Below are 27413 nucleotides of genomic sequence, written 5' to 3'. Positions count from 1 at the left end.
GCGGGGAGGAGCGGCGGGAAGGCGGACTGCGGCGGCATGGCGCTGCCGGTGTTGTCGAGCTCCGGGGTGAGGTTCAGGCGGGTCCTGGCGCATTTCCCTCAGGAGCTCAGCCTGGCGTTCGCCTACGGCTCCGGCGTCTTCCGGCAGGAGGGAGCCTCGGCCGGGCACAGCGAGGTGAGCGCGGCGGATGGCTGGGCTGGCGCAGGCCGCTGTGGGCGCGGGCCGCGTTGCTGCGGGCGTGGAGGCGGCCGTCCGTCCGTGCACAGCCTGCCCGGAGCGCCGTGCCTGCGGCTGAAGCACAGAAGCAGCGAAAACAAGCTCAAAGCGAAAACGAGCCCTTACTGGTAGCGAACCGAGGAATTTAAGAGCTGTGAGGATTTCATGCTCTCACAAAAAAAGTGGAAGTAAGGCAGTTCACTACTTAGTAGTAACTGCTTAGCTAAGGTGCAGCCCAGAGTGTAAGCACACAGCCTTTAAACTGCGTCCAACCTCGAGGTGTGTGTGTGTTCTGTTTTTTATTCACGTGTACAATAATTAGCTGATACCTATATATTATGCGTATGTTAATATGATCAACGTGAATTGCTTACTGACATTGGAAAACCGGTCTTTTTCTCTGTATCCACAGAACAATATGCTGGACTTTGTGTTTGCAGTTGATGATTCTGTGACCTGGCACATGATGAACCTGTTAAAGAACAAAAGTCATTATTCTTTCCTAAAAGTCTTTGGGCCAAAGCAGATAAGTAACATACAGAGCTATGGAGCAGGGATTTACTACAATACTTTGGTGCCTTGCAATGGCAGGGTGAGTATGACTTTAGGAAGGCTAAATATTAGTGTTTGAAGTGTTGAAGTGATTATCTTAAAGCAGATTTTCATGCAGGAAGCACATCTGAGGGATTGCAGCTTAACTGGTGATATTTTCAATATTGAGATCTCAAACTATTTCACAAACACCAGATTTGTGAATCTGAGTTTACATTCTGTATCCCTTGCAGTTTGCCAGTGACTGTGAAGTGTATCCCTGTTGTACGTATGGAGAAGTACAGACTTAAATGTAGCAGCTGACTGCACAGTAATAGTGAACTGAATTTTTACTGTTTGACATAAAAAGAATATATTTAACATAGGAAATTGTCTAATACTTGTTGTCTAATGGCTAACATCCCGGGTTTTGTGTGGTTATAATTAATAATTCCAGGTAAGCACTTGTCCAGCAAGTCCTACATAAAAACTATGTGTTGATATGAATGTATCTGTTAAGTAGGAGTGTAGATAGGAGGCAGGGGATGGAGGAGTTCATCTTTTTTAGGCAGTGCTGCTATCAATATTGCTATATTGTTTTTCTAGTAAATTAAAGAAAAAGCCCCAAACCTATTATGGAGCTCTGCCATTTATGTGGCTCTTGTTTGTATGATTCTCTTCTTGCAGAGCAGTTCTCTACGTGTTATCAAGAGAAGCTTTTATGGTCAAGGTGTATTGGAAGAAAATCTACAAGTACTTACGAGCAAAAATTGCTAAAGAAAAAAGACATTAAAATGTTTTAATTTTATGCATATAGCTCTTTCTTGGCGGTGTATGTTTCTTAGAATTAATGGCAGTTGTAGCATTAAGTTTCATAGAACAAAAATAGTGCAACTATATTGTTATTCAGACATCTTTAGTATGCTTTTTCTTTTTTCCAGATGATAAAATATGGTGTAATTAGCACTGATACCCTGATTGATGATTTACTTCACTGGAAAACCCTCTATGTTGCTGGACGCCTACAAAAACCGGTAACCATTAATCTCTTCAGTTATCTGTTTTGAAATGTAGTAAATTATAGGGATGGAAAACTATTAGTTGTAGCTTTAGCTTTAACTTTAGTGATCTGTGAGTCAGCACTGAAGAAATCACCCTGATTTAGGGATCTAGTATTGCTAGAGGGGTAGTCTTTCAGAAAAGAAGTGAAATGCAGCGTCCTTAATGATATTCTGTGTTCTGTGAGAAAAGATATGTTAACAATAGCTTTCTGCCTTTAGACCAGTTATTCAAGATTTACTGTATTAACACAAGGTAAATAGTCTGTCTACATCACTGACAAATTACAGGAGTCACCAACATTTTGTGCAGTCGAATAATGGAAGTCTGTAAAGATGAAAGCTGCACTGCTGTGTGGCTAATGTCTAGTTCATTCTCTTGTTTAAATATCTGTAATTAACTGTAACGTGTAAAGAATGTTGGTTGTCATTCCCATGAGTGCCTGATTCAGTCTGCCTTCAGCAGATGGTGGCAGTGCTAAGTTTTCTTGGACTGGGGGTGAGGAGAGCTCTGATGAAGTCATAGAACAGAAATTAATTATGCTCCTAAAGAAAATCTTGGGGTGTGACTTCAAACTGAAACAATCTGATTTCCATACCTCCCCTGATTTATGTCAGGTTAAAACAGCTGTTATCTTTGTAAAGAATAAACCCAAATACAAAAAGGGAAAATACCATCATTATTGTGGTGTTTTGTTTTGTTTTTTTAGTATTCATTAACTGAATACTGAACATTTATTTTCAGTGCAACTACAATTGCTGCTGCTTTGGTTTATTTTAGAGTTTCTTCTTGGTATATGTAAGTTATGCTTTGTGTCTTCTGATGGCATACTTGCACAGTGAGGCAGAATTTGGTACTTAGTTTGGTCTCTGAGTCAGGTGGATGTTTAGATTGTCTCTTCTTGTAGAATCCATCAACTCTCTAAGTTGGATTTTAAAATGCTTGCAGACATGCTCTAATTTTGTTTTTTAGATCTGTTGTACAGATCACAACTATCTGCTGATTCTGGTTTCACCTCTGATTGATGTTTTGCTTATATATGTTTTAAGTGATAGTGGTAGGAAGGTTTTAAAGTGTACAACAAGCTTCTTTTGGAAAGCAGATAGGGTTGGGTCTGTTTTCGTGTGCACTGTGATCTCTTGCATACCGTTTGCCATTTGTGCTAGTTCTGGGCAGGCAGGTGAATATTGTTTAAGCTTAGGGATTTTCTTCTCACTTGTGTGGATATGAAATTGCTCAGGGCTGTTCTGGTGCTCCATTACAAAGCTGTCACTGAGTGAAAGCTATCCAAGCTATTCTAACACGTGAGCTGAAACATTTGCTCCAGCTTAGAAATCTTGGTGTAATTTTCACTGGAAGTTTTGTTTCTATTATGAATTGGTTGCCTTGATCAAGTAATCTTTCTACAATGTTTGGCTGAATAGATGGAGTTTGGAATTGCAGTTTAGAAATGCTGACTTTTCTTCATAGGCTTCTTTGTATTAAGAGTTAATTTGCTTTTCATCTTAAAATAAAACTATAATATTGATTCACTGAATTTCCATTTAGCGCTATTGAAAACTTGTTTAAGCTTGGTTTTAATTTCTTAATAAGTGGCAAGTTTCCTGAAAAAAATGGTTCTGTAACCAAAAAGTAAAATAAGCAAGCACAAGTGACACCTAACTTTGCATTCTCAGGTTTTTTTAGAGCATCTGAAATGTTAATGATTATTTTTAAATATAGAGTGAGAGTAATTGAGTTGTAAAAAAGTTGTATTTGTTGTTGTCACTGAAATTACTAAGAGAAGAATTCTTTCATAAGTGCCAAAACTGTTGCAGTGTTTCAGTCGTCTAAATCTTGAAGCCCAGCATGTTGTTTCCCTTAGGAAGAAAAATCTGATACGTGTTAAGGAGTGTTTTTAGCTAAGGAGATTTTTCTTTTCACTGAAGTGAGCCTGTAGTCTTCCTTGGGGAATAGCAGCACCACAGGCTGCTTTGTTCTTTCTTCGTTGTTTCATTGCAGCAGTGAGCTACAAAAGGGCATGTCACCAAATTAGTTGATGAGATTTTAAATATTAGTTGATCTTCTGACTGGCCTGTATTATATGTTGGATGGATAGATAGATAGATAGATAAAGTCTCTATGCATTCAATAGACTCCATAGTTTTCAAGGAAATCAAATTTATTCTGGATTCCCTAGTAGATGAATTTGTAGTAGTTTGTTTTGTCATCATCCTTCATTTTATTGCTAGGAAATACAAAAGTAATTTGCAGGAGAAGTTGGGAGGAATTCTTAAATGTTTACTTGTACAGTGAACTCTTATTTTTAAAATAAAAACTGGAGGACAAAAATCACTTCTGTTTCAGTAATCCCCCTGGACTCATTCCACACTACTGTGTATACCTGATGTTAGGCAAACTTATATCTTAGTGCAGAAGGATTGAAGTGAGCAGCCTGTGTGCTGTTGCTTTCACTGCCGTATCAAAGTGAGATTGTTTTAGTTTTACGCTCTTAGAGACTTTGCAGTGCATAAGAATGAAGCTCTGAACATAGTATCAGGCAGCCCTGGCATTGCTTTGTTGATAACATAGAACTGTAGAATGGCTTGGGCTGGAAGGGACTTGCAGATCACCTGGTTCCAGCCCCATGCTGTGGGCAGGGTTGCTGATGATGTAGATCAAGCCATAGATGTCCTTTCTGTAAGGAGAATTTTCTGTAGCAGCTGTATTGTATTCTCCTTTTGCCCTACTGAGTCTAAAGGAAAATATTTACTTGAAATGATACCTTACCTCTTTCAGGTTATATTTTGTTACATTTTGTGAGCAGACTTTCAAAGATATTGCAGCTCATTTGCATGTGTGTTCACTTCTGGATGAGTTTGTTCACTGCCAGTGGATTTGTAAATCCTCTGGAGTAAACAGATATTAAGAATTTGCCCTTTATAAGAATGACAGACTCACAACAGAATATATTCTTAGAAGAATCATTTTTGAAAGGGCATTGTCAGCCACCTGGTAAACCAGGCTGATTTTATCTAATGTTTGACACTCATACGAAGTGAAAAATAATACCTGCTACTTCGAGGAGGAGAACTGATGTTTAAGAAACTGTTTCAGGTGTGTGATAGAACAGCAGCAAGGAGTCCTGAGTTGTCTCTTGGGAAAAAGCATGTTCCATGCTCTTTCAGTGTGGTGACAGTGATCTTTTTTTTCTTACTGTATCATTAATACCATGTGAGATATCTCTGATATTTTCACACTTATTGTTTTACGAATCTTAAATTGGTGAGTTTGACAAGGTGAATAGCTCTTCAGAGATTAGCTGGTAGCTGTTGCTTATATTGGTTCCAAGTGTTTGTAAAAACAGCCTTTTATAGCAGGCTGTTAATACACAAAAAGATGTTCCCCCCACCCACAACGTAAGCAAAAGATCATACTGGAGTATTTATTGTACAACAGTAGTAGAATCTAATCTCAAATGTATTATTCTCAATGTTGGATTGAATAACGTTTTTTAGCTCCATCTTCAGTAGCACTTTCCTGAAGTCTTGCTCCCAATGACTCTGATTTTTTCAGGTGAAAATCCTGACACAGAATGAGAATGGCAAGCTGCAAGCTGCCCTTGTTAGCAATCTGAAGAGTGCAGTCACAGCAGCCTTTCTCATGTTACCAGAAAGTTTCTCTGAAGAAGACCTCTATATGCAGATTGCAGGACTCTCCTATTCTGGTTAGTATATGGGCTCTGAAGTCTCTGAGGAGAAAAGCTGTAATTGGAGCTGTTGTGCTACATGTACGTTGTGTGAGTAGTAGTGAGTCTCGTATGTTCTAAGTCACCTCTTCTTTTGCTTTGGGCCTACACTTCTGCATGCTCCAATAACTGTATTTTACAGCTGTGTACATAGCAGTTGGAAAACTGTGCTTCATTGAGGAATAGGTACAAGTACATAAGCAAAACTTGTCAGATGTAGATGCAGATGATTATGGTGAAGTGGTTTTTTACTGTGTTTGTATGGATTGTATCTTGGTTTTAATGGTTCGAAATCTTGGAAAAAATTCTCTTCACTCAGTGCATGTTTATTCATCACAGACCCAGATTAATTGTGCTTCTTTGTGTATTTAAGGCTTACTTCCTAGCTGGTATTTATTGAGTTATTTTTTTGCAAGAGGATTTTCCCCTTTCTTAGGTTATGAAATCATGTGAAACTGATGTGGTATTTAAAAAAAAAAAACAACAAAAACACACCACAAAACCAAAACTAAATAGAAAACCTACTCCAAATGGATCTTCAATACCAGAACTAATTGTACAAAAGTTATTAAAATTTAACTATTAAAATTAAGTACTGGTCTTTAAATTTGACATTTTTAGTGATTATGAAAAAGTTTTCTTGTGGATGAATTTTACACAGCACTTTCTTTACTTAAAAAAAGTAAACCCCACGACATTGCTAGAATTCAGTAAAGCCAAGCTGCAGCTTTTGAAGAGTTACTGTTCTCATAGCAGGTTTTTTTTTCATTACCTGTTTTAGAGTGAGAATAAAGAGGTTGCTGACAGACAGTGGTTAAGGATTGTTCACCAGGAGTGTTTGCTGCAGGGCTGTGCACTTACCCACCTGATACCTCTGCATGTCACTGAGTTCTTGATGGGCACTGGTGACCGAGGTACTTGGTACATCTCCTTTGAAACAGTGATATTAACAAAAACTGGGAGATAGTTACCATATGTGAGATGTTGGAGTTGCCTCTGCTGTGTGAATACAGTCAAAGCAAAGAGTCCCACTGGGAATGCTGAGGGAAAGAGCTGTCAGTGACATGTTCAGAGACACTTTGTTTTGCTGCCATTTTTTGAAGTCTTAAACTGTTCAGGGGGAGAACTAGTAAACATCATTGGTTTTTGTGTTACTCTAACAGCTCTTGCCATAAGTGCTGAGAAGAGCTGTTCATACTTTAAGTTGGAAGATGTTTCTTCTTTTTGTTTGTTGGTTTTGGTGCGTTTTGAAATCAGTGAGGGAAGGTGTGTTTTGCTGATTAGCTTAAATTGAAATAAATTAAGTAATGCCAGCAAGTTGCCACCTTGCAACAGCATCTATATCCAAACTGTAGGAAGGAGAGAAAATGAATTGATTTAGGATTTTGTTTGTTGATTTGAACTGGACTGAGCTTTTAACTCCGGGTTGGTAATGTCAGAAGCTAGCAGGGTGGTACGTACCAGAGGTATGTGAACGCTTTAATACAGTCCTCTCATTACAGTTACTGAGCAGTGTCTCAAAATAAGGTCAGAAAAGTAGCAGTGGTGTTGAAAGTTGCTTTTTTACAATCTGCTAATGTAGTGCTTGGCTGAAAGGAAAAGGAGCATTGTGGTCTCAGCATGTGTTAATAGCTGTATTTCACGTATTGCCCTTGAAGTGTGGAGACAGTGCAAGTTATTTTCTTTTAGTAATGGGAAAATGAAGGTTGTTTTGATTTTGAATACAAAGTGCTAGGGCTGCTCACTAGTATTGTTTAGTGAGCCATTGAAGCTGATGTCTGATTGGAAAGAATATTTCTGCTGACTTAGAGCCTGGACTTGACAACTGGAATTTTTTGCCGTCCAGGTGCAAATGCGGATACAAGGGTTGATGATGTTGCATAGCAGAGGCCGCATCACAGTTCTGAACCTTCTTTTCTGTGACTGAAGTTATTTGGATAGTGTTTTTTGACTGTTAGGAGAAAGAACCTAATTATGGATTATGTAGACATAGATAGAATTGAAGAATAAATATTTTTAAGTAACAGCTTTGTATTCTATTGGTTTTTGTTATATTTTCCTTTTTTGACTTCGGTTTCATCCTAGAGAACTAACTTTTTTTTCCTTGACTAGGTGATTTCAGAATGATAATAGGAGAAGACAGATCGAAGGTGCAGAACATAGTGAAACCCAACGTTCCCTATTTTCAGAAGCTGTACAGTAACATATTACAGGACTGCCCTCAAGTGGTATATAAGCACCATCTGGGAAGGCTAGAGGCAAGTGTTTTTCTTCAAAACATTTTTAAAACAAACAAGTGGGAGTGCTTTATCACATTGGCAGAAAGCATGCTATAGCAAGCATCTGTAGTCAATATATCTACTATTAAGTTTCAATTTAATTAATTCCACAGTTGGAAAATTTGCCTTAAATATTGGCCTCTGCATATGTACTAACTGTTGTCTATTTTCTTTGAGTATGGCCACAAGACTGGAATACTAGCAAGGGAACAAGAAGATAATTCTAAAATGTGTGGTCTAATGAACACTGTATTGAGACAGCAGTCTAGGAAATGATTAATAAACGTATGGCTTGTATTTAAACAAAAAAAATAACTTAGAGGTGCAACTTTCTGCAATCAAAACGTTCATCTCAAAAAACAAACAAAAAAACCCACCAGTGATTGTGTGCTAATTATGAAGATTAGTTGAACAAATCCAAGTTTTAGTCAGAAAACTAGTGCAAAATGACCAGTGTATTGAACTCCATGTTTGGCTTAAGGTGCAAGTGAAGCTCTGCAATTAGAGGTGGGATGCCACATTCAGGGGGCTGGTAGTCATTTTTTTCTCTTGTGCTAATCTTCAACGGCGACGTACAAGGATGTGCATGCTGCATTTCAATGTTATGTTACCAATAGCATGAGTAGTCTCATGGACATGAGTTACTGCTGTATTCTCAAGTCACATTAATGCTTCCTTTTAGGATGTGTCTGTTAGAAACTGAAGCAAGTTGTTGCACACATAAGCAACCTTGAGTACAGTAAAAGCTTCTACTGCAGTGTCTTCGAGTACCACATAGGTGAATCTGTGTTATATGGCAACATTCTCTGTTTTCTTACCAATGTGATTTTGAACACCTTAATGGAGGAAGTATTTAAACGAATTTTGAATGGAACCAATACTCCATTCTCCAAGAAGGTATCTAGTTAGAACAGCATCTATTTTTATATTAGTTTTGATCAAAACCTTGAGGTTTTATCTAACAAATATGTTAGATAGTAAGTCTTTGTGGTATTTCTTAATAGTTCTTGAGGCAGTGACTAATTGTCATCATTTTCCTGTTGATTTTGAGATTAATACTTCATTTCCCACACCTTGTGTTGGATATTTGCCACTATTCCCAAGACTGAAGAAGGTAATTGCTATCTGGAGTACTGCTTAACAGAAAATAGAAACCCTTTCTCCAAGGACACATATTCGAAATTACAAAGAAAAATCTTCCATAAAAGATTCCTCAGAAACAATTGAAAGCAGACACTAGTTCTTACAGTTCTGGTTCAGGCATGAGTTCTTCCCACATAATGTTGAAAGCCTGCTTATTATTGACTCCATTTGTAGTCAGTGGGTGATTCATCTGGATATCATTTTCTTCCCATTGACTAGAGGGAGTACAGGACAACTAGACTCCTGTCTGATGTCTCCAAAAAATGTGAAAGAAAATGTGTGGGAGTACTCAGGCTCTTAATCTTTTCTTCCAATTTTGGAGAGACCTGCTCTGTTATGCACTTTTCAGTATTTGCTCTTACATTTTGTATAAACATGTACAGCCCTGTGTGTCGATATCATTGTAATAAAAAAGGTCGTTGTGTTTCTTAAGTAGACGGAAAACGTGAAATGAATGTTTCCTTTCAATTATTCAGACCAAATGTGGTTTGAGTTTAAAGCAGAGAAAATATTTTTCAAAGTAAACCTCGTGTGTGTGTGTAATTTGATTATATTCAGCAGAAGAAACAGAGCTGAATGGTTTTTTGGGAACATTTTCTTTCATTCTAGTGTATGTATGTTTGCAGAGGAAATCGGGTAATGCAGAATTGGTTCAGTTTTAATGAGAAGTTACTTGTAGGAGTAACAAGATCATGTGTATGCTTTAGTTTAACCTTGGATAAAAATGAACATCTTTCCACTGTTATTCTTCAGGTTCAGAACTGAGATGCTGCATGGGGAGATCTCATTAATATTGTCAATGGCTTTTAAATGTGAAATGAAAACAGTGTTTTGAGATACTTGTCACAGGCCAAAGACAGCTGGAACACTTCTGTGACTTCTTTGAAAATAGAGTTTACTTCATTAACACAATTTTTTTTCCCATTTTATTTTTTGTAATGTTCAGATCGATAAGAGTCCAGAAGGTCAATTCACACAACTGATGGCTTTGCCAAGGAGTCTGCAGCAAAAGATAACTTCTCTGGTAGACCCTCCTGGAAAAAACAGAGATGTGGAAGAAATTTTACTGCAAGTTGCCCATGACCCTGATTGTGGATTTGTGGTGCATCAAGGTGAGCCTAGACCAATATCTTTAATCACCTTTAGGACATTATAGAAATAAAGGTGTATGGTATATGGCCATCTAGTTCAGAAGGATGAATTAAAGGAAGAAGACTAGATTAATCTTGAGATGCATTTCCAAAAGCATATTCTTCTGTTTGTTTGTTTGCAAACAAGCTCCTTGAAATACTGGCAACTTGCATTCCTGCTGATATAGAAAAACAAGATATTTGGTTTTGAATCTTGACAGTAGCTTTTATGATCTAATTAGACCATATAACTTCAGGTTGCTTCCATCTTAAGGATTTTATTGGCTATCATAACTTCATTTGAATATTAAGCTGTATATCCTACTAGTCCTACAGTTTAGTGCTAAGTTAATTTTCTAGCTTGCTTGCATTACCCTTTCCAATTCCCTTAGTTCGTACAGATATATGAAGCTCTGACAGAGAATTGAAGCTTTGAGGAAGAGGATTGAGGTGCTTCTTATCATCACAGATAGCTTCTCTGAGGCAAGATTGAGTACAAGCAAGTTAAAGCTTACTCTGAAGACATCAATATTTCGTTATTCTGCTGATAAATAGATACTTGAACACTACTTGAATAGTACTTGAACAGTCCTTTCAGGAACTTGATGCATCTTAGTTCCAGGTGGCCAATTTTGTGAGCTCCATAAAAAGATGCCTGGATGCCTGTGAGCCACAAACACAAGCTAGCTGCAGAGGGAGCTCTTACACTGATTTCAATACAATAGTTGTTAGTTGTGGATAGTTCTAGTAGTCTTAGTTGTCCACCCTGAGCTACCTATCCTGGTAGTTGTATTTCTTAGGTTATTGCGAGCTGAGACTATGGTTTGTAAACAGTAATGCAGCACCACAGAATCAAAACATTAAATCTAGTTTTGTGAAGCTAAGCCATTCATACTCAAAACAAATCAGAAGCCCTCTTTCACTTTGGTCACCAAAGGAATTTTCAAATTCTAGACTCTGGGTAATCATAGAATGACCTAGGATGAAGGGGACTTTAAAGATCGAGTTCCAACCTCCCTGCCACAGGGAGGGTTGCCAGCCACTAGACTAGGCTGCCCAGGATCCCATCCAACCTGGCCTTGAATGTCTCCAGAGATGGGGGCATCCACAACCTCTCTAGGCAACTTGTTCCATCTCCTCACCACCCTCTGAGTAAAAAATTTTTCCCCACTTCTAGGCAGATTGCCAGTCTTTTCGTTTAAAGCCATTCTCCCTTATCCTATCACTATCAGACCATGTAAGAAATTGGTCTGTCTCCTGCCTATAAGCTCCCTTGAGGTACTGGAACACTGCAGATATCTCCCAAGAGCCTTATCCAAGCTGAACAAGCCCAACTCCGTCATCCGTTCTTCATAAAAGAGATGCTTCAGCCCTTCTAATGGGCTGTCACCATGGGGGAATGACCCTGTGCCTTTTCAGAGAGAAATGACCACAAGATCTGATGCAGGACCTGGGCATACCCCCAGTAGGTCCCCTATCCTCAACAAGTTGGGCAGAGTTGAGCAACCTGGAGGACTCCACCATTCAAAAGATTGATCAAGAATAGAGCATGAACAGTGATGGGACGTGCATCAATCTGGCCACCATTGAGGAGCCCAAGATCAGAACCATGTACTACAGCTCTGAAAGAGAACAACTGCACTGTGTACAATGACACCAGCATGATGTGCTGCATGCCTTCCATCAACAGTCCTGAACAGAGCCCCTCTCGAGGATGGGGAGTTGATTTTTTTTAGCCAAGATAGACTAAAATATAAAAAACTGCACAATATAAACAACCCTGCTTGGCAAGAGGAGCACAAAATACCCATGTCGGGTTGAAATGAACATTGAGCACAATTCTGATGTAAACCATGCTTAGATGGGATGTAACTGAATCATTTTTGATTGCTTATCTTAGAGATCTTAGTCTGATCACTAGGTGAATGAATGTCATCAATTCATATTTGTTACCTGTTTTAAAATTGACTTTTTTTTCTGTTGAATAAGCGAAAATACTTAAGAGTTTATATTTTCAATTGTTACGACAAAGTGGAAGGTAAAATGTACTTTCTCAGCTAAAGTACAATTTTTACTTTCAAGCTGGTTAACTATGTAACTGTAGAATACTTAACTTTTTTTTCTGTTAGAGGATTGAGCAAAAAAACCCCACAAAACTGCTTCTGAGTTGGGTGACATCTATGTGCTTTTCTATCTGCAGGAATCTCAGGCATTGTGAGATCTTCCAGTATAGTGCAGAGTGCTAAAACCATACTGACAGCTGGTAAGAATGTGTGTGATTTCTAAGCTTTCTAGTTTTACAGCATAAAAATTATAGGGCTTGACAACTGTCTTGCAAGAGACTTTAGAGAAAAAAATTTCTGAGCGTTTAATGAAAATATTGAAAGCCTGTGGAATACGAGAACAGAATCTATGTGACCTAATGATGGAACAAAAATCTAAACAAAAAAAACCTAACCAGTTTTTTTTAATGTGGGCCAGACTTGACTGTTGTGCACTGATTTTTGCTTTTATTGAATTAAGAGAAAGAGGAAAAATTACGTGATAATTCCTTTTGATTTTCTACGTGTGAGTGACAGTGATCCATGTGTTGTGTTGATGTTGTGTAGACTATCAGGTTGGTTTATGATAAAATAAAGGAAAGGATAAGTTTAGAAGGAGAGAACTTAAAGTTTCTGTCCAAGTTCAGAAGACAGGTGTTTAGGTAACTCTGTATTCCATACTAAGCCCATCTAGTTGATAAGCATTAGCTATTACCATAACTCTTAACACTTCACAATGAAGTACTTTAGAAGAATTGAATATGTTACAAAGCCAATGAGAGAAGTGTGGAGGCAAATAAGGACTTACAGAGTAGAATCATAGGAAAACAGGGTTATTTGTAAGCCTCTGAAGTCTTCCCAACTCACAGTTGTGTAGCTGAAGCATGGTCCTGTCATGAGTTCTAGAATAAGTGTACTTTTTAAATGTAAAAATCAGGGCATCTTAAAAGCTGAGGGGACTGCAGCTCAGTTTAAAAGAAAAGCTTAAGACCTGAGTCTGCATTAACAGACAAAACAAAATGGAGATCAGGAGATTGTCTTAATTCCTGCAAAGTGAGAAATCCTTGCTGTTTGCTTGAAATTGCTTATATCATGGTCTGCACTCATTCACACCTATTCCTCTGTTTTCCTCAAAAACATTACATACAAACAATACTGTTACTAGTTTCAAAAGCAGCTTACCCGTATCCAGATTTCTACAGCTGCTGTTTGCTTCCCATTTGCTGTTAAAAGTTGGTGGCCCCCTGTTGTACTTCATGCCTCCTTGTGAGAAAATGCAGGTTGCAGTGCTCAAACCAAACCATGTGGTTTGCTGAGGAAAGTAAACAAGAATAGTTGTGCTTGTTTTACATCTTTTTATATGCTTTTGTTAGTGGTTTTGTTATACTTCCAAATTTTTGCTGAGCTTTGTTTAGTAGTTCAAGGAGGGTAAGAACCTTAACTCCATCTGAGTAACTGCACTTAATGTTTTATAAGCTAGACATGCTGCATGTGCTAGTTTCTAATGGAAGGTTTCCAACTGAAGAAGTCCAGCATTCCTTTTAGGGTTTGCTGTTAAAATGACTTGCTGTGGTCAAACCTTGTATCACAACATGTTCCTTTTAGAAATATCAGCTTGTAACCCATCTGGTTCTAAATCCACAGAGATTTTGTAGAGCAAAATAATCAGAGGGAAGGAGTGCAAAAAGCAGAGTTGTTGTGTATGAATGCAGCACTTGGGAAAGTTAACAGCATGCCTGAGCTGTGGAGCAAAGTTGTTATGTATAGCAGTAAGAATAGGAATAAAAGCAGTTAAGCTTTGTCAGATTGTTTATACTCTCTGTCTGCTGAAATCCTGATAGACAAAATCACCTCTGGGATTTCTTAGCTGCTCTTGTGGCATTCAGCAAATCACTCTCAGCCTGTATTGTTACTGAGACTTCTGGGAGGTCCTAATGTAAGTTATAGTAGGACTTTTAATTTTTATTGTTTTTTGGTTTGCCTTTGTCTTAGCAACTTCTTGATTTATATGGTGGTTTGTTTTTTCTTTAAAATAGACTTTAGTTGTCTTCTAACCATCTAGTTATATAGAATTAATGCTTAAATGTTTCAAAATGTATTTCCTTCCCCTATTTTTAATGTTGAAAATGCATGGCTTTCCTTGCCCACTGCCTGGCATTACTTCCTCACTCTCCTGCCTGCTGACTTACCAGGACCTCAGCAGTTTCACCCACTGAAGGTGGACAGAAGCTAAAATTGCAGTGCATGTTAATGAAGAAATTAAATTTGAGCAGGGATGTGAGCCCACATTTTCTGATGTAAGGTTTTTATGATCTTTGGTGACCCTCCCATTAACTCAGGCGGTGGTTTGGGTTAGTTAGAGGCCTTTTGCCTTTAAGTGCTTTTGTGTTTGTTGTTTTTTTGTTTTTTAAGTATTTATTTCCAAACTTTCATAGTTCAGTTTGTCTAAAGGCTTTCTCTGTCTTCTAACAAAAATCTTCTCCCAAGGTGGTTTCTTAATTTAAACCACTTGTCACTAGGGGGCAGGCGTTAATGCTGTTCACGTTGCTTTGCTGCTTAGCAGGGCTTTATCAGCCAGGACTTCTATAGGCGCATGCAGTACACAGGCAAAACATTGTTGCTTCTACATAGAAAGCATCTGTTTGTCTCGTGGAATAAATATGTATTACAGGAAGGTCCTCAGCTGTTAGATTTAATCTTTAGGGGTGCTGCCTTTCTTGCTTACTTCTTTACCAAACTTTGTGTAATGTTCTGTTCCCCTAAGAACTATTTTTACACATCCTAGAGATTTTAAGAAAAGTAAAATGGTTCTCCAGTTCTTTTTCATCTGCTCTCTTCTGCAGTGCTTATGTTAAGAATGCTAGCTAAGGTATAACAAAATTATGAAAGGATCTCGAAATCAGTGGCCCCATTAAATAAGCTCTGGCTTCTTCCTTCCTGTTCCTGGGAACTATATAAGTACTTCTGTCCCACGTCTGCTTGTGAAAGAACTGATTTTCATTGTGTGACCATCACTTTGTAATGAGGGACACAAAATGATTTCTGTAGCTGATTATTTTATCTTAATAACAATAGAAAAATGTGAAATGCTTATGTGCTAATCTGTGACAGGGTAGTCCAATGTAGGGCATGCTTCTGAATTCAGTGTTAAATCGGGAATAGTTGTTGCTGGGCTGGCATGCTGTGTATTAACAGTGCTGGCAAATAGCATGGGCAAAATAAAGAATTTCAACCCGTTTAAGAGTACTTTTCTTTGTCTTTCTCTGCCAGTGTGGTTTTAAAGTTGGGCTCAAGCTCTGGTTTTGTTTGTTTTTAAGTGCCCTATTTAGTTCTTGAAAATGTGCCTGTGTATTTTTTTTTGAGTCTGTGGTGAGATTGCCTCTCTGTTTCCCATTAGAGATGGCACCATCATTTGATTTATTTTCCCGCATAGTCAGAGTCTGCATGGTCTTTGGGAAATAACTCTGAAGTTTTTCTATTTTGCTCCTCTGAAAGAGACACCGATACTTAGTTTAAATTTCTTCTTTATATCTTAATAGCGGAATGCTACAAGCCTTGAAAATGTCTTTTAAATGTTAGAAATACATAACGGGTGAATTGTTCAAGAATCAGTTGTTCAAGATTCTTTTAAGTTAACACAAATGCTTGTTAAGCTGCTGTGAATAACTTTCTTATTCTTAGAATTGGGCTGTTAGTATACTATGCCTGCATAGAAATATTTTCTTTTAACTCTAGAGAGCAACCTATATAAATATTCTGTAGTTTCATAGTAACTGCCAGCTTCATCAGCTGCCTGAACAAATACTGCATTATAGTGCAATTCACTCTAAATGTGTAGAGTTGTATGTGCCTATGCACTAACAATATGTAAATATTTACATTCCCTGTATAGCATGACAGCTCTTCAGCAGTATATTCGTTAATCCTTTATTTCAAAAGGAAATAAAGAATGCAGCATACAGTTAGATGTATGGGGAAACTTAGGGGGACCTGTAAGATAGTAATTTGGCTGTAACGTAACAGTAACACTTCCATGGGACTTTTAAGCAAAACCAGATACAGCTTATGTTTACACTGAAGTTTTGTGGTCTTGATTCCATGTGCGTAAGGTCTTTGTTCTCTATCGTGTAGTGGAAAAATCTAAAGGGGGTGTGGAACCACCAAGTTGTAGGTTCATAGCTAAAGTAGAAAGACATTTTCATGTGGTCCAACTGCTTTGGATTCAGAGACTGAGCCATAATTACAACCATTAACTTTTACTACAGATGTGACTCATCACCCTGAGGGCTGCTTTAAGAAACCAGCTGTATGTATAAACCTGTATTTTGCTTTGTAGCGTGATGTGCTAGGGCAGAAATGTAAGCATCTTACTACATAAGATGCTAGGTTCATGGCTGGAGTGGGTGGAGTTCAGCAGAGTTCTCCCTGCAGGGGGAGAATATGAAGAAAAAGCTCTTAATGCTGAGCTGCTGCAAGAGGCAGAATAGGTTGGCAAGCTGATAGAGCAAGCTGACTTGCAGGCTGCTGTGCCAACTCAGTTAATTACAGTCCTGCAGGGCTGGAGCAGCTGTATTACTGTTGGTTTGCCACATGCTCTACTGTGCTTCCAGAACTACACTGACTTTGTTGGAATAGCAGAACATTGATCCTGGCAAAGCAATTTCAGCTTTGGAGGGGTTGTGTCCTGGAAGTACCTAAGAGATTGGACAGTAACTGTCAAAACTATACAGTGACGTAGTTTAAACTTTTGAGATGGGAACCACTTACTTCATTTATGTGCTATGCCTGAGCTCAAGTCTGGCCTTGTTCTGCAACTGGAATTCTTATAGTGCATGCAATTTTAATGCAGATGTGTGAGGCGTTCTGGAATTTACAGGATTATTTACTTGCTATTTGAGATGATGCAAAAGAATAACATTGACCTCATTAGTGCATTTGCTTTTAATGAAAGCCTATTAAAAGTAGAAAAATTTGAGCTTACAGAATCACATGCATCCCATATGTAAGTTGAAATATATGGATAATTTTTTTTTTTTTAGTTTCTTTAAATTGCACCTAGATAAACCAAAAGTACAATTCTTTATACAAAAAACATACAGAATGATTCATGATAGGCTTTTAAAGTAGTTGTTCTGGAGTACAGCTAGTGCTTTTCTGTATTACTGCGGGCTCATTTGATTTTTGTGACTCTAGACTGCTGATAATGAAAGCATCTTCCACCTAAAATGCAAAATGCAGTGTATCTTTATGGAAATTGAGAAGGGCCTGCCTTTGTAGGCCTACAGTAAGGGCCTGTTGTTTACCAAAGTTTTGTGGGGAACTGCAGGCTGATATTAGAATATTACGGATACACTGGCTTAATATGAGGTATATTATAAATAAGATTTAGGCAAGTTCTCTGAAGCAGAATTGTTCCAGATAAGATCCTTGTGCCAGACTATTCATACTTAGGGTCTGTGCAGTGTTGCCAAATTGTAGCCTTCTGTTGTCATCTAATGGTTATTTTTGCTTTTCATTTTATGATATTTCAGTTCATCTGGGTACGTGCCTTATTAACCTGGTTTTCCAGAGCCATCATCATTTCAGTGTTCATGCTTTTACCTAAGGACACAGATGTTGTTTCATTGTGCAAGCTGAGTAGATTTGATTTCTTGCAGATGCATTATTCCCTCAGTTGTGCAATGATAGTTGCCATTACTTAGGATGAAGCAATAACAAAATATTCAAGAAAGTTATTGTGTACTTTACAACTTGTTGAAATCAGAACAGATTTCCATCCCAGAAGTTGGGAGCACATTTCCTATGAAGAAACAATACTCTTTTCCACTTATTTGCAAGCCTTTCAGTAGCAGTGCTCTGGGGCTGTTTCTCCTTAGGGGCTGAACTGACATTTGGGAACTTTTTGTGGTGTGCAGTGTTTGATTGTCTAATCAAGATGGGCATCACTGTGATACTTCTAAATTCTAGCTGCAAGGTTGTGAAGTTGCACTTAAAACTTTACAGCACAGCAACTGAGTGCCTCTCAGGCTTGGAGCGCAGCATCAGGCAAGGCTAACTAAAATCTTGTTAGAAAAATTGGTGAAGTAGCATTTAGGTGCATGGAACTTGTCAACCAGTCATGTACTCTTGTCTTGCTTGAGTAGGCTGTTCCTTTGTCCTGTCTATCTTCTGGTTCACCTCTCGTTCTCTTCTTCCTCGTTATCTCTTCAGCACAGCTTTGGCTGCCCAGCTTTGGGAATAGCTGTGGTTCTTGAGGATTAGCCCTAATCTGATCTGCATAATGTGGTGGTGGTCTCCAGTGATATGTTTCAATGAATAAATTCCTATCAGAGATGTGATCTGCTAATTAACCTGCGTGCCTAATGGTCTGGATCCTTTTAAAATAGTTCTGTGTCCAGCTGCATAATAGAAGGCTACTGCATTGCTGGTGTCCATTACAGGTCTGGAATATGATCCTACTCAGCTGGATGTGCTATCCAGTAATAGGTTAGGGAGGGCTTGAAAAGTATGACATACTGGTTTGGTGAAGGTGTGCGGCAGGCAGAGGTGGTTTAAAAGCCTTTAGGTGTTGAACATTTTGGTAGTGTTGTGTTTTAGATGTTTCCATCAGTACAGACGGGGTTGGGAGTTCTGTAATGTATCTATACAGATATTACACCTGTTCTGTGTATGTGCTTTTGAGCAGTGTTGTCAGGCCTTCAGAATGATCCTATTTTTTGTGTGCTTTGATGGTATTAGAAGTGTTTTTGTGCCATTATTTATCATGTTATGACTGACAGGGTTATTGCAAGGTTATTGCACGTCTGAATGATCTTTTAAGTTATTGTCATTCTTTATATTTTAGTTAATTTACTGAAAATCTATTATGTGGGTTAACTTTCCAGAATTTTGATATTTTATGGTGTTTGTCTTTTTCCTTTTTTTAAGGGGCAAAGAAATCTGTAACTTACAGTATGAAGAAATTGTATAAAATGACAAAAGGATGGTTAAAGAAGACGTCTTGACTCTTGACACGCTATGTATGGGTAAACAAAGGGTACCTTTTCTCCAAATGTTTTGCAGGTGTTGCTGAGCCTACTTGCAAAGATGAAAGTCTACTGAAGAAGCCAGTTCAAATGCCTTTCCTGTCCTTTTTTACTACTGCAGTAGAATTTTTTTATTAGAGGGGAAGATTTGATGGCAGTAGGGCAAAAGAATTACTGTGTAAATACTGAAATAAATTTTTACAGCCTATATGAATTAGGTTTTCAAGGAATTTTCAGAAACCTTGAGAGAAGGTGATGAATTGTATGTACAATAAAAAGCCAAGCCACTTATTTTGTATGTATCGATAGCTCTATTTTTTGAAAATGTCACCAGGGGTCTTTTGAAATGTTCTTCAGTTGTCGTTCTCTCAGAGACAGAACTGGAGAGTCCATAGAGCTTTAAATAGATTTATTTCCATGCTTGCAATTTTATTCTTACTTTTTTTTTTGTAAGATACTAAATGGTGTGCAGGTTGGACTTCAGGAAAAGCCCGGGAAGCTTGTCAAGTTCATTTTGTAAAATTTGTATCTTCTTTTAAATGAGATTCAAGTGACAACTGCCTAACTCATAGCGAAGCATTGTTAGAGGTGTCATAGCTGTAAGGGAAGTCATACTTTTGTTGACCTTCAGCATGTACTTGTACATTTATGAAATGTTTTTGGCAAAGGATTTTATCAAAATGCTTTAAAATCGGGAATTTTATGGAAAAATTACTTATTCTATAATTCATGGGCTTTTTTTGGTTTGTGAAAATCATGTCCACAAATATAAAACTTGTTCACACTTGCTTAATTAAATGAGCTGTGATGAAGAATTTGGACCATCGTATGAATTCTTACATCACATCTGTGATGCCATTAAGGAATGGAAATTTATGGCAGTGCTCATATGTGACACAATAAATTTGAACCATCTGTTGTAAATAGGATCTTTTTGGTACTACTTGGTAGATGGGGCAACTTGGGATGTTATTCTTAATGTAACTTGAAAGAACAGTTTTATTCTGTTTGTGAAAATGACAATAACTTTTTAAGTAATAAGTGGAAATATATCTTTCCTTATTAGCGTGTATTTTTTTCTTGTGCACCATATGGTTGGTAGGGCCATTTCTCAAGGTATGCTTGATTTAATGATCTTACTTTAAAAACATTATTGGAATGAAATTGGCTGTGGTTTTCAGGGATCAGTTCAAAGCATAAATGTAAAAAATATGGAAAATTGTACTATTTAATGTGACTGACTAAGGCTTGCATCAGTCATGGGGGAACTTCTGAATATGGATTATCTTAAAATGGCAAAAGTTGAATAATCTTCAGATTTTTTTTTTTGGAGAAAAATACTAAAGTGAAATAGACACTTTCTGAAGTCATAGAACATGCTTAACATGTTACTGCTCATCAGTTGGTACTAGATCTAGAGTTTGTAAGACAAAACCCTTTATGTCCATTTCCTGATCTTAGGAGGCTGGCTGTCCTGGTGGTGCTCTGTTCTGCAGAAGTTACAGAATAGATGGTATTCTGAATCTCTGTTAAGAGGCCGAAGTCCCCAGTTTGGAGAAGGAAAAAAGAAAGATCTAGGGCATTTTAACCACTGCTGAAATTAACCCTGGTTTTTGGTTGGATTTTTTTTTTGCTTGCATGAAAAGTTCCTTTGTGGATAATCTAGAAGTGCTTTATACAAAGTAGGCTGTATCCACTTCAAAGTGAAATTCGTGTGCAATGAGAATTTGAATTTGTCATACAATTTCTTACACTTCTTGTATTTCTTACATACACCATAGTTAAAAGAAAATCAGATAATGACTGACTTAGTTGTATGTTTGGAAAATTCTTAAGAACAAGGAATATGGATGCTGGTGGTAGAAATGCACCCTGACAGATAGAAGGCTTTTTGGACACAGGAACAGCACGAGAAAGAATTCGGAAGGGAGCCATGGCTTTTTGAATGAGCTAGCTGCCAAGTGAGAAGTGCAGCGTTGTCAAAACTGCCTGATACATTCATCTAATGAGGTAACAGTTTTTATTTTTGTTCCAAGGGAAGTATGCAATAGGGAAAATTGCATATGGGAAGGTTTGTGAGCCAAGACCCGTTTTTACACCAGCAGTTTGTAAATTTTTAATATGGTCCTCTGTATTGTTGGGGGGAAGAGAGCCACCATCTACTGGAGAGCTTAGTATGTATAACCCACTAAATTAAAGTCTACAATTAATAATGCTTAATATATCATCTTCTCACCATTCTCCTTGTCAGATTTGATGACTTTTAGTGAAATTATGTTCTTGTGTGTAAGTTCTGTTCTTGTAGTCAGCTTTTGAAAAATTCTGAAAATTGAAAAACAGAGTTAACTTTGCTTCTAGAAATTCCAGTTACTGCACATGAAATTGCTAGGAAATTATTCAGTGTATACACTGAATGTGTGGTTTGATAATTAAGGCTAGGAGCTAAAGTTCTGTCTCATTTATCTCCTCTTTGTAACTGAAAATGTAACTGTTACATTTCTGTAACTATCATTCCACCTAGAATCCCATTTTTTCTTAGTGCAATACAAAAATGTACAGACTGAAGGGAAAGAAAATCATTTGTAGTCCACAGGTGAAGCAGTAACTGACCCACAGAATGAATAAGCAATATGGCCCAATTAAGAAGTTATCAATGGCAAAACTAGATGCCCTTCTGTTTTAAGGAGCTCCCTTCCCCTGTAGTACTGCAGTTACGTGAAGTTTTAGATCTTGAGCCATACTGGGAAGTAATATCATTGGACAAAACCTCCCTGACAACCTGCATCTTTATTTTTATACTTTCTTCCTGTGTAAAGGTGAAGATGGGGCTTTTAAAACTTGGTTAAATAACAGTACCATGGGATGCAAAACCACTAGCTCATAAATTACTGTTGCTTCAAGCTCTGGTTGAAAGAGATAGTGTGTCATAAGATTGCTTAACATCTGGTTGAGAATTCCTACAAGCAGAGCGTTTAGTCACATGCTTGACTTAAAGTGCATGCATACTTACCATTGCTTAAGAAAGTATTTAATTCCCTTCTGGAACTAACAAATGTATGGATTGGACTTGAATTTACAGAAGTTTAAACACGTAAAATAAAATGTGTGCTGTATGAATATTGTTGGACATTCATGATCCGTTGGGAAATGGCTGCATTATGAAGGCAGTAATAGATTGTTCTCTTCGGTGCTTTTTTTTATTTGTTACCCTGAGTTTGTGGCTCTTTTTTAAGTTGAGAAGTGTACCTTAGAGAAGTGTATACGTGAGCTTTAAATGGAACATCCTTTCAGTGCATCATGGCTTATAAGATGCTCAGTGTTTCTTAAAGGCTTAAATTTCTCATTACTGCTAAGTTTGGGGATGAGCAGCAGTTAATCTAGAAATTTCTAAATGATGAAATGCAGTTGTAACTCTACTGAAGCATTGAAGAGAACAATAGTTTTCTTTTAAAACCATTGGCCAATTAAAATATGATTATTGTATGAATACATATAAATATATAATAGTAAAATTAACCAATAAAATACAAAGTTCTGAATATTAAAGTAAGAAATCTAGAAATGGTTTTGGTGTCTTAGAAGGTGCTTGCTAATGTGAAGTGGTGGTTCAAAAAATTACAATTACAAGTCAATCAGTTGTGTAAGAATGAACTGACCTTAGCTCCTGTTGTACAGCAGAGGTATCTTAATTCTGAACATTGCTAGCTAACAAGGGCATATAATAATGTGTTGGTTTTTTGGGGGAAAAATAAGGATGTACCGCTTGCTGTTAGCAGCTAATTAAACATTATATTGCAGCAGATGTTGTATAGCATCAAGCCCTTCCAGCCTTTAAACTGTTTGTTGTGTGGCTGCTGGATTGGTCTTTCACTGTACAGGTGTTTCTTTACTGCAGAGTTCGCCTGTAATCTGAACTGGCTGTGTTTGTCTTGCATGGACAAAATACCCATTGCCTATCTTGATTTGGCTTTGTGAACTTTCTTTGTGTACAGCAATATAACCGGTCATTTCATGCTCTTTAGGGAGAGTTTTGCAAATCCCACTTTAATAGTTCCTAGTTTTCTCCATCTGTTGATACACTGCCAGTATTCAATTCTGTGTAGTAAATCTTTGTGAAGTTCTTCCTCATAATCCATATAGGCTGAAATCTTAAGCTGTATTCTGTTCTGTAAATCATTTATCTCTGTGCTTTTTAAAAAGTGGCCTACCTTTCCCCTTGAGGCCATTGGTCTTGAATGTATTTATTTTTCTGGCAGAGCGCCATGAATGAATCATAGCCCAGAGCAGCTTACAGTCTGAACTCCTCTCTATTGTTAATATAAAATACTTCATGCAGTTGTTACAGCGTTATGCTATGTAAAACTTTTAAGAGAAGAGAGATTGATTTCAGACATGCTAGTTGCTTTTGAAGTTTCCCAACAGTATGTGGAAGTGATTTCTTATGGTCGTGCAGCTGTAATTCACTAACATAACTAGTTGCATGGGAAGTTAGTACATGAGAATGTTACTCTGTCACAGTGCAGCGTGTTTGTTCTTTTGTGAAAATAGTCACATCAGCTTTTCATTCCATTTGTAACTTTCCTGTTTGTACCTCCCTGCTCTATTTCCATATTGCTTTATTTTTTTAATTGTTCTTGAATTAATTCACAAGCCTTTTGTTCTGTTCTTCAGATACCCCTCTTTTCTGGTTTGGCCATTCTGCTGTGGATATTGTTTCATGCTTCATCCTCTCTTTTTCTGTGTAACAGTGCCTTTATTAAACCAAGGACATGATTTATTTCTTGATGTTTAAAAGGTTTCTTTGTACTGAAGAGCCTGGGCCCAATCAAAGTACCAAGGAATTCCGTAGGTGAATCAGCACTGTGGGCCTGGCTGGCTCTGAGATAGACAGTGCCAGTGGAGTGTAACTTCATCTCATGCTTCAGAGGAAATAAACTACATGACACCGGATGAATGGGGAATAAAAATATGACCGGGTACATAACCCATAGATTTGTTTCTACTTTTTACAGTCTTTCTTCTTGATGTTGAGTTTTTTATTAACTTGCCATTAGTTCTGAGCAACCCATTTGACTAGCATTATGATGTTTGGCTGTTCCTAAGCTGATGAGTGCATAAAATTGTGCCACAGAAGGTGCTGACTTCATCCATAAGTGTATATAAGATGTGTTCTTAATCATTTTATTTCCCCTTTTCCCAAGTATTTAAATAGTGAGTTTCTCCAGGTGGCTGGCTGTATGACCCTTCAAATATTGGCTGTATTTAATGTATTTAACTTTATTTCAATTGTAGACACTGTATTTCTCATCTGCACTTCAGGGTGATTTCTCTTTACATTTAGTTATGCTTGCTTGTTGGCTAACCTGACTGACAGATGGAGTTCAACAGCTGCAGTCTTACCGTAAACAAGGTGCCTGTAGGTAGCACGCAGCTGAACAAGTGTGGCTTCTTTCTTTTAGAGACCTGACCTCTGTAGTATCCCATAGTTTTCTGATGATTGCAACAAACATCTTTGCCCAACTGGGGAGATACAGGTGGATATGGAGGCCAGTATTCCCAGATGGTTTAGGGAGGTGAACCTAAGGTCCTTTTTTTTTTTTTTCTTTTTAAATTGATTGAAGAGATAATACTGGAGCCTGTTCTGCCTCGGGGAACTTTAGAACAAACATAGCACTTGGTGAGTATCCAGTAGGGGGGGATCCAACCAGGGTTATGACTCATGCCTTTTCCCAGCAATTAATTTAAAAATAGAATTGAAATTGAAATATGCTTTAAAGGTCAGAATGTCAGGTCAGTGTGTGTCTGATAGTTTTTAATGGGTAAGGTGTTTACAGGGGACAAAGCATTCTTTATTTTTGAGGCCACTTCTGTTGGCCATATATTGCGAGTGTGTGGACAGTTAATTGTCTTTGTGTTATCTACTGCAGGAAGAAGAGACATTACCTTTGTGTAGCTATTTTCTGGTACCTTTTTAGCCTGGGTAAACAGCTGATCCTTCTCTCTGTTATGAAACCAAAGTATCAAGTGACCTCTTTACCTTTTGTTTTCTAGATAAAAATCTACAACATGGCTGTTAACTGATCCTGCCTGCTTTAGAGAAGAGGCTGTATTTTATTCCTGCATGTTTTAACGTCTTATTCAGACTTCTTAAATTAGAGAAGAAATGAGTTAAGTTTTAGTACATGAAGGTGAAGCTTCAGACTATACAGTTACATTGTTCATGTATAAACAAATATCTCAGTTACATCTTTTAAGTCTAGCCTAAGAACTTGGTGTCACTTTTACCTTCACAATCCCGTGCTCTGCCACAACCTTCCCATCAGTGCTGGAAAGTTATTTTGACAGTTGCTTGTATTTTTCTGAGAAAATGAAGGTCATGCAGCTGGAAGGACGAATATTCTGGTATGTCTGAAACTTCATGCAAATGGAATGGCTATCGAGAGGGTTCTTCCTGATTTCAAATTTGAATAGAATTTGGTTCTTAGCTGCTGCAACCGTAAGGGGTTTGTTGTTAAAAGTAAATAAATAAATTGCGCGTAACATTCTGGCTCCTGCTTCCTTCACTTACCTTTTTTTTTGTACCATCAGGCCTTCTTTGAAAGTCTTGAGCCTCATGTTTAAAACACCTCCTCTATTTCCCTGAACTAAGTAAACCATTAAGTTAAATGTGTCATTTTAGATTTATTGAATTAATTTGTATTACTTATCTTACACTGAGTCTGTTTAGCTTTGTTGGTTTACTTGGTAAATGTGGAAGGTTGTGTTCCCACAGAGTGGATTTTTTTTTTTAATCTCTGTCTCCTGCCAAAGTTTCTCCAAACCTCCTATTTTAAAATCAGTAGTGAAACATGAGAAGGAGACATTCAGTGTGTGGTGGTGTTTTTTTTCCTTCATGTTGCCATCCTCAAATTATCTTGCTCTTAGCAGTGATGAAATGTCTGGCTCAGTCCCTGTAGAAGACAAGACTGAGAGCCAAGAAGTCAGTAGCTTTGAATGCCTTGAGAGGGGTGCAGGAGAGGGGGGAGGAGCCGATTAAAGAATCCTCTCAATGTCTCATCTCTCCCAGTGTCTCATCTCATGACTGTGTTGGAGTGCACTGCGTTCTGAGGGAAGGCTTTTTAAAATTGAGTTATTTTCTTACTGAAGTCTTGTTGATCTCGTTTCTTTAATTGCCTCACAAGTCTGGCGTTGAGACATATACATCCTAGATGAGGAGATTCTGCATGCTTATGGCAAACTCTTACCCTCATCCTTGGTTTAATCATTTAAAAATGCATCTCTGTTCCCTTTCTAGCTTTCTAGTAATTTCGGTAGGAATCTTTCCAATAGCAGGTTACTTTTATCTAGTAATTTGCTGGTAGTGTCTTTGGTTTAGAAACAGTTCTGTCAACTAAAAACTTTTTCTTGCAGCTTTGAAATGTATGTAAATTATGTAGTTTACACCGATTTAATACGTAAGCTCAAAACAGTTTTGCATCTGATCATGAAATGCAGCCTATTCTTTATTTTAATGATCCCAGTTACGCTAAAATTTATTTTTTCATCTGAGAAAATTAAAATAAGAACCTAACAAGAAGTGAAATCTATTAGATGGATGTGATAATGCCCAAGAGGGGGAGAAAAATCAAGGAAAAACGTATATAACTTATTCTGAATATGTAACTACATCTGTGTATCACTGATTGTACTGATCTTTCTTTTACACTGAGTTTATCACTCAGGGTTTTGCAGTGAATCGTTTGTGTCCATTTTATCATTGTTAATGAACTTGGACAAAACTTCTACAAATTAAAACCAGTGGGTTAATGCTGAGGAGTGCTTTTAATCTGTCAGTCTGACACTCCTTTTTCTGCTTAGGTATCTCATCTTTTTTCATCTGATGGGAATCACCATAGGGTACAATCTTCTTTCTTGGAACAAAGCAAGCAAAAGTACCTGTGGTTAAATGTTCTGAAACAACAGAGTTAGTGGTGTTCATGTTTCTGTTCAGCTCGTGAAGTATTTTACTGTTTGCTTTAAGATTATGCTTCTGTTCTGACCCTGCTCCAACTGAAATTACAGAGTCTCTTTTTAATCTTCCTCTGGATGATGGGGCAGGCAATAATGAGGAGGGCAAGCTTTGTCTTGAAGCAGGTAATAAATAACCAACTCCATCAACTTACAGTTTGGATCGACTTGTCTGTCTGGAATTACTGCTATTTAACATATTATGTTCTAATGAAATAATAAACTATCTTCGAAAAAATTAGCGTCTTTTAAAA

The 27413-nt window shown here is 37.7% G+C and overlaps 1 protein-coding gene across 5 annotated transcripts; it reads left to right on the top strand.

Annotated features, from left to right (window-relative positions):
• The first annotated feature begins 6 nt into the window (after nucleotides 1-6).
• TAMM41 (TAM41 mitochondrial translocator assembly and maintenance homolog) lies at nucleotides 7-27413 on the top strand. Of its 5 annotated transcripts, XR_002119556.2 has the most exons (10): nucleotides 7-174; nucleotides 629-808; nucleotides 1689-1781; nucleotides 5362-5512; nucleotides 7646-7791; nucleotides 9902-10067; nucleotides 12286-12348; nucleotides 19055-24128; nucleotides 24774-24829; nucleotides 25204-27413. XR_002119556.2 is itself a non-coding variant. In XM_031555529.1 (8 exons), exons 1-8 carry the CDS (start codon nucleotides 37-39, stop codon nucleotides 19129-19131), a joined length of 1014 nt encoding a protein of 337 aa, XP_031411389.1. In that variant the 5' UTR covers nucleotides 7-36; the 3' UTR covers nucleotides 19132-27413. The 5 variants fall into 5 exon arrangements, 2 of the variants coding, with proteins under 2 accessions (XP_031411389.1, XP_010716719.1); XR_004161285.1 differs by lacking the exon at nucleotides 24774-24829 and having other exon boundaries at nucleotides 19055-21162; XR_004161284.1 differs by having other exon boundaries at nucleotides 19055-24829.

This window comes from Meleagris gallopavo, chromosome 14 (assembly GCF_000146605.3).
Source record: "Meleagris gallopavo isolate NT-WF06-2002-E0010 breed Aviagen turkey brand Nicholas breeding stock chromosome 14, Turkey_5.1, whole genome shotgun sequence".
In the NCBI taxonomy this organism is placed as follows: Eukaryota; Metazoa; Chordata; class Aves; order Galliformes; family Phasianidae; genus Meleagris; species Meleagris gallopavo.
Note: the sequence above shows the minus strand (reverse complement) of the source record. Positions and strands in the feature narration are given on the sequence as shown.